The sequence below is a fragment of the Scomber japonicus genome, chromosome 8 (assembly GCF_027409825.1).
Source record: "Scomber japonicus isolate fScoJap1 chromosome 8, fScoJap1.pri, whole genome shotgun sequence".
In the NCBI taxonomy this organism is placed as follows: domain Eukaryota; kingdom Metazoa; phylum Chordata; class Actinopteri; order Scombriformes; family Scombridae; genus Scomber; species Scomber japonicus.
Window position 1 is genome coordinate 19002413 of NC_070585.1, and position 10372 is coordinate 19012784.

Here is a 10372-nt window from a genome sequence, read left to right on the forward strand (position 1 = left end):
ATTTATAATTTATATAACCAATATTTATAATATTTAAGGGTGATGAGCAATGAGGGGATCTCCTAAAGAGTTCTGTGATACAATTTGAGCAGCACCAAGATTAGTTCTTAAACAAAATTGTGCATATTTATGATTTATGTCTAATTTAAAGATCCCCTCCAGACATGTATTAAATGATATGTTCCCAAATGTTTCAAGTCTGTCTTAAATATTTTACTTCAACATTCACTTTATGAACAATGAAAGAGGTTTTCCTCACTGTAACCATTCATCTGTCCATACTGACTACTAAAAGAGCTCCTTCAAATGTGCTTTCAATGTAAGTGATAGGGGCCAAATCCAGTGTCCACACAGTCATTTTGTGTAAAAATGCATTTAAAAGTTGATCTGAAGCCAACATGAGGTTTTTAAAAGACTGTAATGTTGAAAGATATCTGCTTGATTTGAGTAATTTGGAAGTTTCACATTGGCTTCAGATAAACTTTTACATACATTTTTGCACCAAAGGATGGCTTGTAGATTTTTGTCACATTATGAAGGATATATGGTTAGTATGAACAGAAGGAGTGATTATGACAAGAAAAACCTATTTCAATGTTCATTTCAGTCAGGCTTCCGTCCCCTCCACAGCACTGAGACAGCCCTAGTGAAAATCACAAATGACCTCCTGATGGCATCTGACTCTGGACTTCTCTCCATTCTGGTTCTCCTCGACCTGAGGGCAGCCTTTGACACTGTTTCTCATGACATCCTCCTGGACAGGTTAGCCTCCGTTGGAATCACTGACATCCCCCTGGCTTGGTTCACATCATATCTCTCTGGCCACACACAGTTTGTTCAACTCAAGAATCTGAGATCCAGCTCCTCTCCAGTCTCTAGTGGTGTTCCCCAGGGCAAGGGCAGACCTTGGCCCCCTCCTGTTCATTATTTATCTTCTGCCTGTTTGTCACATTCTCAGGAAATTTGACATACAATTCCACTGTTATCATAACCAGAACTCCCTCTATTGAACACATCACTCCTGCCCTGCAGCAACTTCACTGGCTCCCTATCAAATCCCACATTGACTTTAATATTCTACTCCTCACATTCAAGATCCTTCACAACCTGGCACCATCATATCTCTCTGAACTTAATCACATCTACACACCTTCCCGAACTCTCCGATCCTCCTCTTTGAGTGCTTTGAAAGGCGCCTTTAAATAAAATGCATTATTATTATTATTATTATCATTATTATTATTTAGGCACCTGACTACTGTTTTAAGACAGACTTGAAAAACTGTGGATCTGTTTATTAAGACATATGAAAATACTACTGACAACAATATGTTGACTCAGTCATTAATGTTGTTTTTTCCCCATATACACAAGTCCAGCCTTATTGGATTATAATGCACAGACGTTTTAATAGCTGTCCAGTTGCTCAGAGCAGTGGTTCCCGACCTGTGAGTCAGGACACCCACAAGGTGTCAAAAGATGGTTACTGGGGCAGGAAATTAGAAATGATAAATTCTGCTACATATCTTTGCATTTTTCTGGTGAGGTACAGTATGTTTTCACCTCCTCAAATCTCTAAAAAATGTTTAGATGAAACAGTTTGAGAAGGAAGAATCACTCTTCATCATGCATTATGTGACTTGCTGTTTTGTATCAAGGGGTCACAAACAGCAGTGTGTGAATCACTGCAATAGAGGATGTACAGTGTGTAGAGAACATTGTAATAAAACATACAACCATCATACAAATCACTAATAGACTTGTAAAGATGGATAATATCTCCTGAATGTCTCGATTCAAGACAGAGTCGAGGACCAAATGAAATTTTATTTTGTAAAGTGGTTGAAACAACATTTTGTGCATATAACAAGAAATGCGAGGCATGTTTGCAGTCAGAACATGTTCTATATGAGATCAATTTGAAAATTATACCAATAATCTATAAATCAGTGAGTTGAGTTTTCTAATTAAAATGAGATATTAAGGCTGTATTTTGTATGTGTGTCATTCTTTACGCCACTTGTCTTTCTCTCAGAAGCAACTAGTTAGAAAAGTATCAAGTCTAAAAATATGGTACAAAAGTTATACACACGCACACACACACACACACACAGATGTATGAAACTGAATGAAAAGTACAGTGATAGCAACATCTTAGAGCCATGTAACACAGTCTTCAACCTCTTTCACTTTCTCTATTCCTGTCACCTGCTCTTCACAGTTTTCTTTCCCCTACATGTCAGAGCTGGAACCGCCAGCAGAGGTGTCCCAATCTGTCAATGTTTTTATGCAGGACACTGTGAATCGGCGCCACGTATCTCGCTACGTCACCATCCCGTGAGAAATCCCTGCAGAAAAGGCCCTTCTCTGAGCTGAAGACAAACTTCTGGGGCATTGGCCCATTGCCCCTCACATACTCCCACACTGCCAGGAGCAGCAGCCTCACTTCAAAGGGTGCGAGGTGGGGGAAGGCTTCGTGGACATTGGCCAGCACAGGAGGCAGGAGCTGGCCCTCTCCCATGCAGGACACCAGGAGGCAGGAGGCCTGGAGGTGCCAGTGGGAGTCTGTGGACAAACCCTCACGTGACGCCTCCCAGTGGGCGAGCAGAGTGGCCAAGAGACCCCTGAGCACAGCTGAGCAGTAGCAGAGAGCTGGGCGTCCAGCGGCCACCACTTGAAGCAGAGCGAAGAGCACGGGGTGGGCCTCAAAGCACCGGCGTATGTGGATGTCTCGCTCTACAGTGGTACGGGCATGTTCTTCAGGAGGCCAGGACAGCTCCCCGTTGGCCACATCCGGACACACATTTTCCACCAGTGTGACAGCAATGACTTTGGCTGCCTCGGCGTTGATGGGCGTTGGTTCATCAGGGTCCGATGGTGGTCGTGAGCCGTTGATGGAGTCGTTGAGACCAGAGGAGCTGCAACACTGGACTATGACAGCCAGTAGAGTCTGGGTATTCTACAAAAAGAGGAAAATGGTGGTCACACATGTTCAGTCTTTTCTGCTGCAACAACAGCAGATATATAACTTGTAAAAGTAGAGAAGCACAGATGTTACTAATAACATTAACAAATTCCCTGTTATACTCAAATGTGACAGTGAGGCAGCATGCACAATACAAGGAGTTGAAGTCAAAGCAGCTAAAAGAATTAAGAGTTAAATTTAATTATATAGGTAAAATGCTAAAAAAGAAAGATCTTGTGCCTTCATGGCCTATTATAAAAGCTGGATAAATGGAAAATGGAAAATTGAACTGCATTGCTACTATTTAATCTGATACACACGTTGCCTGAAACTATTGTGAATTACAAACCTAAAATTCTCCAACTCACCTGGATGACCCCAGATGGGTCAGGTAGAGGTGTGTCAGTACGGACTTTCAGCCCCTTGCCAATCACCCCAGCATGAAACACAGACCACACACTGCCAGAAAAGTTGACAGTTGTACCAAAGCAACAGTTGATATCGAGCAGGGAGGCTCCGAGGTCAGGGGACACAGATGGAGCGACTGCGGGAGCACCTGACATGTCTGAGGTCTGCCCTCCAAACAGGTCAGCATTACCTTTATGCAGCGATCCCTCAACCAGCTGCTGAAGTACTGCTTTGAGAGTGAGAGAAGAGTATGCAGCAAATCGGGAAAGGAGCAGGACTGAACTGTTCACCGCCTCGGCTGCCTGTCCTCCATCTCTCCCCACCTTCCCCACTTCTCCTCTCCTCCGCAGAGCCAGAAAGAAATGAGTGACAGCAGCACGGGCGAGCAGCAGCAGGTGTGCTGAGGAAGAGGTGCGAGGGAGTGGGCTGACCGACAGGAGACGCACTGCTGCATGTGATACGACTTGATCACCGTGGAGAAGGAGTGGGCCAAAATCATGGAGGTGTCCTGAGACTGCGGAGCCCACCTGAACAGCCATGGTGGACTGAGTGCTCAGCGCCCCTCTTCTCTCCTCATCTTGACTCTGGATGGCTGCAGCCAAGTTAAGTAGAAGCTGCCTCAGCTGCCGGGGTCCCAGTGTATGGGTGTGGATCTGTGCCACACAGCGGGCTACAGCGGCAGGAATTAGTCCCGCCATGCAGGAGGAGAGTGTAGTGTGGAGCTGCCAGGCAAGAGCCAACTCCTCTGGGTTGCGGGCCTGGGTGAGAAGCTGACAAAGGGCTTCGGTCGCCACACTGGGGCCCCCATACACCGACAGCAGGCAGAGCAACTGATGCAGCCAGAGGTGACGTTTTCTCTCCAGTCTCAATGTCTCAGCACACAGCTCAGCTACGTGTGTCTGCAGCTCCTCCAGGAAGGGGATGACTGTCTTGGGCTGAGAAGAAGCAGAGTGATGAGGATTTCCTTCAACTCCATCCGAGCGGTTGTAAACCAGTTTATGGAGATGCAGAAGCAGCATCTGGAGAAGGCGGTCGCAGCCCTCTCTGACACCTTCATGAGGGGAGGGTGTAGGGCCAGAGATGATGACTGAGGCTGGGGTTGCTGTGTCTGCCAGAAAGCGAAGGACCCGGGCCCCTCCTGATGGGCTCTGACTAATAAGGTGGACAGCCAGTCCCAGCATGTTATCCAGTTCTTCTCTGGGAAGCCCCTGAAGCAAAGCCTGCAGCTGGAGCAGGACAGGTGGGCGCAGCAGCTCTACCAGCTCTGCGGAGACAGCACCAAAGAGGTTGGGGGACATTGCAGACAGCTGGAGCAAAAATGGTACAGCAGCTCGACGGAGTTGAGGGGAACTCTCCCAGGAGGTTGAGGATGAAGTAGGAGATAGAGGGCTGGATGGGCTGAGGCTCTCTTGGAACATCCTGAGCAGCTCTTTCCGGATGCTGTCAGAGTGGTGTGCTGCAAGGTGTCCAAGGATTCCTACCACTGAGCCGATCTTTGGTACTCTGGTGCCTTTTTCAACTCCCATCACCACTAGCCCTTGGTCCTTGGCACCGTGGGAGCAGAAGTCCTTGAGCCCACAGGCCAGGACTCTACTGATGATAGTCCCTGGGAAGGCTGAGCCGATGTGAGCCACCACCCAGTCAAAATGTGGGGAATGTTGAACTGAGGTATCCAACAGCGCATCCACACAGGCATCAGGGCACCAGGCCAGCATGGCAGCCAAACACTGAGAGTAGGCCTCCATGAGGGAGCGGGTGGCAGCGCAGGACATCCAGAGCTGGAGCAGCTCGTTGAGGCTGGAGGAGTGGGGGGCCACCCTGCGGCCGGCATGCTTGCTGCTCAGCTGGCCCAGTAAGTCCACAGCCCAGGCGGACACCAGGGGGGCCCAGGCCCTTGGGTTGAGACGGATGAATTCTGACAGCACGCCATGAACCTCCTAAAGACAGAAATAATCAAGATGATTTTTCAGGGGAATTTCCTGACCACCAGATTTTTAATGAATGCAATGATACATATAATTTAGGGTGGATCAGGATCTGTTTCTGTTTTGGGCCTGACTGACAACCTCATATGAGTCTCTTCATCCAGACATCGTTGAAGAAAAGAAACTCAAATGGAAGCTAAAGGTTTTGAGTTAAAGCCACAGACTACTAATCATTGAAGATTTAAGGACAAAAAAATGTTGCGACCTTCATTAACCCTCCAATATTCTAATCACGTCCTGATATTAAAGATATTGGTCAAGTCCTTTGTGTGGCCTTGTGTCAACTGACCTGTATGATATCCTCCAGGTTGGAGCTGACACCAGAGTTGGCATCACCCTCCGTCTCCAGGTTGTGTAGGAAGGCGGAGACGTGCTCATCATAGACGCCCCTCAAATGCTCCAGCACTGCACCCCTGCAGGCCGGGACAGAGCGCAGCAGACGCACAGCACAGCGGGCATGTTCCCGCACACTGAGCTTCCGGCCCTGAACAGTGTCAACGCCACTGATGAAGGACTTGATCTCCTGGGACAGCTCCTGGCCACTAGAGAAGGGTTGTCAGGAGGGAAAGTGGAAAGTTTAATAAATTAGTAAATATATTTAAATTATTTCTCACCAACTCTAACAATTGATTGATTGTTTACATCATTTATGAGGCCAAAATGATTTCCAGTATTTTCTTATCTGTGCCTTCAAGTTGTTTGTTTGGATCATCGAACAGTGGAAAACCAAAGCTATTCAATTTACTATCACATAAGACAAAGAAACACAGCAGAAGTAGTTCTACATTTTGTTATTGAAAATTTTATTTGAAATTTTTCAATTATCAACATAGTTTCCAATTCATTATGTGCTGATAGACTTATCAATAAATAAATGAATTGCTTTGGCTTCAGGTCACATTAATTAATTCTGGAAATAATCAGTAGTTGCAGTTCAAAAATATAACTCATTTTACACCAATTTCCATTGCAGTTGAAATATAGATAGGTTGATCAATTGGTTAGATTGACAGATGATTAAACAGCAGCTATTCTAATAACTTAATATTTATAGTTTAAAAAATAATACTTTTCCAAAAATAAAATACCAAACCTTGGATTTAGTCAATTGTTTTTGTTTCTTTTTAAGTGACTTTTCAGTATTCTCTGGCCCAGAACAAAACCTCTTGATTAAGAAAATTATTAGGAGATTTATCAGTAGGCCTTACATCAATTTAGAACTAGAATATTAGAAAGCTGGAATTAAAGTATGTGTGGAATTTTGGGCTTGACATTTTTTTTCTTCAAATTAATCAATTATCAAAATAGCTGACAATTAATTGGTGTCCATCAATCAAATAACGGCATCACCTCTTAAATGATTAATCGCCTAATTATGTCAGCACTAAAACAAACAAACAAAAAACAGCAGTCGGATAAAAATTAAATTGAATTACTTGCAGATACTTTAGTTGTTGATCATTGTAAATAAGTACAGTAAAACAATATTTCCGTACTTAACCCTGTCTAGATTACATGAATAGTCGATTAATTGACAGGGTGCTCACTAAAGCTCTGACGTCTATTGTTACAACAAGTTTCAACAGTATCTGTGTGGAGTAGTAAAGTAACAAATAAACATTTTTATGTGGTAAGATACATCCTGCCGTGTCCAGTTAACTAAAGTACGTAGTATAAGACATAAACCAGACTGACTCCACACTCTCTATGTGTCTCTGTGTGTCTCTGTGTGTCTCACCTCAGGGCAGTAGTCTGCGGTGTGTGAGTGTGTGAGCTCTGCATCGCCTTCAGCGGACTCCCGTCAAACACCACAGACATCGCTTGCTCTTTTAACATTTAAGCGTCACATCAAATCCTCTTGTCGGTTTTCGGAGCTTCGACGTGAGCTTTATGACAGCTTTATGTTATTAATCTCTTTCAAATTTCTGGATAAAATACAGCGAAAGGGCGCCCCGAAGCCGGAAGTTTGATCTTCTTCGTCGTTACAAAAAAGGGAAATTGACTCAGACACATGACGTCAGTGGCGACATCTAGTGGTGTCATCGTTTTATACAGTCAGACTGTGGTACTCTGTTTCTTTCCCTAGGATGGCCAAGTCATGATTCTCTCTCTTCTGCTGATGAACGGTTTACCCTGATATTCTCACCCTAATCCTAATAAATCATAGTACTCATGCCTAAAACTAACCAACCAAATTAACGAAGTCAACGAGTTCTAGCCAATCAGAGGCAGACCTAGGCGGGTAATGACTTCACCATCCTAGGAAAATAAATGTGCTTACTGTTTGGAGTTATTTGTCTATTTGTTATTTGTTTGTTTGTTTACCTGAATCTGCTCTAGCTGCCACTGTGAAATGTAGTTTCGTTTACCTTAACAGCAGCTTAATTAAGAGGTATGGTCTTAATTATAAAAGTTTAAAGTATTTTATCTATAGCTTATTTAATGTTTTTTTTTAATGTATGAACAAACACAAAAAAAGAAAGACAACATTTTGTATGGATTTGTGTAAATGTATCATTTATATTCTTGTGAGTATGTATTTTTCCATATTCATATTAGATACCCAGTACAGTCAGTGGATCATGTTCTGGTGTCAGACAGGCTTACTGGAGAATGACAACACATTGGGTAAAAGTACTTGGCAGCGCATCAGATGCCTAGATCATATTCTGTTTAGGTTGCCTCTTGGGAAATACCTGACATGCCAGCACTACTATATATGCTTTTCACTTATCATTATAATACAATAAATAATTATGTTTCCCTATTCTGTCCATAAATATTGAATTACATATTTTCAAATGGAATAGCAATACCATTTTTTACTTTTGTTATTTACTCGTGTGTCTGCTTTATATCCCCTCTCACAATTCATTTGTTTCCTGCTTTAACATTTACAATTCTTTTTATCAACACTTTAACCTAAACATGTGTAAACTAAATATTAAATGAACAACAGGACCTCTGATTGGTGTTGGCAGAAGTCACATGAGACCAGGCCCCATATACATCTTATCTCACACACACACACACACACACACACACACATCCAGTAGTTTAGCTGACTGTGCCTGTCTACAGTGGCTGTAAATGATACAAATATGACCTGACTGACACAGTTTGTTCCCTGTTTGTATCACTCTTCTCTGGCTCCGCTGCTCTACATAAGCCTTGAGACCAAACTTGAAGTTGTGCTGGATGAATACGCTGGTATTTATATGCTGATGTGTGTTTTTAGATTTGTCTTTACATTTTGTATTGTAATAGATTATGTTATAATAGTGTTGCATGTAAATGAATGTTTTTAGTTTCTGGGGGTTGCTTTGTGTGTACCTGCCCAGAGACTGCAGATGGAAATTAGCTAATAGCATAAATCATCTATTCTTATTTTGAGATTAATGTTTTTTGTTCATGGTCATTGTTATACTCCTGAAGCTCCAAGAACAGTGAGGATGGTCAAGTTACAGTACAGTACAAAAAAATGCCAACATCTTTAAAACACATTAAAATCTAAGTGTGTGGGTTTTTTGCTCATGTCCTGGCAGCACCAACAGTAGGTAATGTTTTAGATTACATTAGAGAAAACATTTAATATTGATTTATATTACAGTCCTGAGCTACTGATATAATCTGATTGATTTTTTTAACATAATATTTATTTGAAAAAACAAATTGCAATATAAAAACACTGTATATTTAAAAGATAAATCGATGTATTTATAACTCTTTAAACAGTACAAAATCGATTCGATCTACTTAATTCTAAGATCCAAAATGGCTTTAATCAATTACAATTTCCATCCTGTGAGTTTATAATCGAAGTCTCCAAAAATGTCACACTAATGGCCAAATTTAAGGGCTTGTAGTGTATTTTTAACCCCACACTATGTGAACCATAAAGTTTAGTGAAGATGTTCACCAAATCTGAAGTTTTAAGGACCTGAATTCAGGAGGTCCTCCACAGCTTTATTTGTTATCTACCACTTTCTGAAGCTCCTCTGTCTCATTATTCAGATAATTTTGTGTGCTGTATTACTTATTCGGTTTTCAAGCTCACATTTTAAATTGAATTCAAGAATTGACCTTGAAATAATGAGCAACTCTTACCTGCATAAATGACTATAATCTGTTTCTCACTTCTTCAGTAGCTTCTTCTGGTCAGTTTCAAAAGAAGATTTGCCATTCTCCATTAATATTTTTGAATCAGCTCTTTTGTGATCCCAGTTTATTTATTTCCCTCCGAAACATCTGTGGATTATTGAATTGTAAATGTTCTAACTGGAAGAGAACCTCAGCCTTAAAATGAGATTGACAACATTTAAATTATTTTAATTCTGAACCTTACACTCAGGCAAAACAGGTTTATTTGAATAGCACAAATAAACCAAATGTGACAAAACAAAACGTGACATAAGGAAACACAAAAAGAAATTAAAATACAATTAATAATATTATGAAAATAAGTTGAAACACAGTAAAACATTTAAAGTAGGAGAGAAAAGGTTACAGTGCAGTGTAAGATGTCAAAAGCCTCAAATCTGATTTAATCACAGGCAAAGAGAAAAGTCTTTAGTCTTGATTTAAAAGAGAGTTGTAATAAACATGCAGTTTTCTGGAAGTTTGTTCATATGTGAAACATAAAAACTGAACACTGCCTCTCCGTGTTTAGTTCTGACTTTGAGGACATATGACCTGAGAGGTCTGGATGGTTCATAATAAGAATACATCAATAATTATTTATTTAATTCACCATTCTGATATGTTGTTTTATAATTAAAGTATGTCTACTACAACCCTTGTGCTTTTTACTACACAATATTCAATTCAATTCAAGTCAATTCTAGTCAAATTAACACAAGGTCTTAACCTTTATTCTGAAGGCCTGGGGCTGCTACTGCTAGTTGAACCCTGAGGTCTGCTGTTTGTCTAGATGCCAACCCCAGATATGCAAAAGATCTCGCGAGAGTGGTAATTTTAACCTATACCATAATCTACCCTCACCAATTGTTTTTTT

General features: G+C 41.6%; 1 protein-coding gene across 1 annotated transcript; it reads right to left on the minus strand.

Annotated features, from left to right (window-relative positions):
- Window positions 1-1807: 1807 nt before the first annotated feature.
- ints5 (integrator complex subunit 5) lies at window positions 1808-7307 on the minus strand. Its single transcript, XM_053323836.1, has 4 exons — window positions 7097-7307; window positions 5648-5900; window positions 3334-5310; window positions 1808-2959 (listed from the first exon to the last, which is right to left on the minus strand). The coding sequence occupies exons 1-4, from the start codon at window positions 7192-7194 to the stop codon at window positions 2240-2242; spliced, it is 3048 nt and encodes a 1015-aa protein (XP_053179811.1). The 5' UTR covers window positions 7195-7307; the 3' UTR covers window positions 1808-2239.
- Between the last annotated feature and the right edge of the window lie 3065 nt (window positions 7308-10372).

Excerpts from the sequence above, each read along its gene's own strand:
- ints5 (XM_053323836.1), bottom strand. The coding sequence starts at position 7,194 with ATGTTAAAAGAGCAAGCGATGTCTGTGGTGTTTGACGGGAGTCCGCTG. Across the intron at positions 5,901-7,096 it reads CCGCAGACTACTGCCCTGAG|TGGCCAGGAGCTGTCCCAGG; the intron begins GTGAGACACACA and ends ACCCTTCTCTAG. Across the intron at positions 2,960-3,333 it reads ACCCATCTGGGGTCATCCAG|AATACCCAGACTCTACTGGC; the intron begins GTGAGTTGGAGA and ends CTCTTTTTGTAG.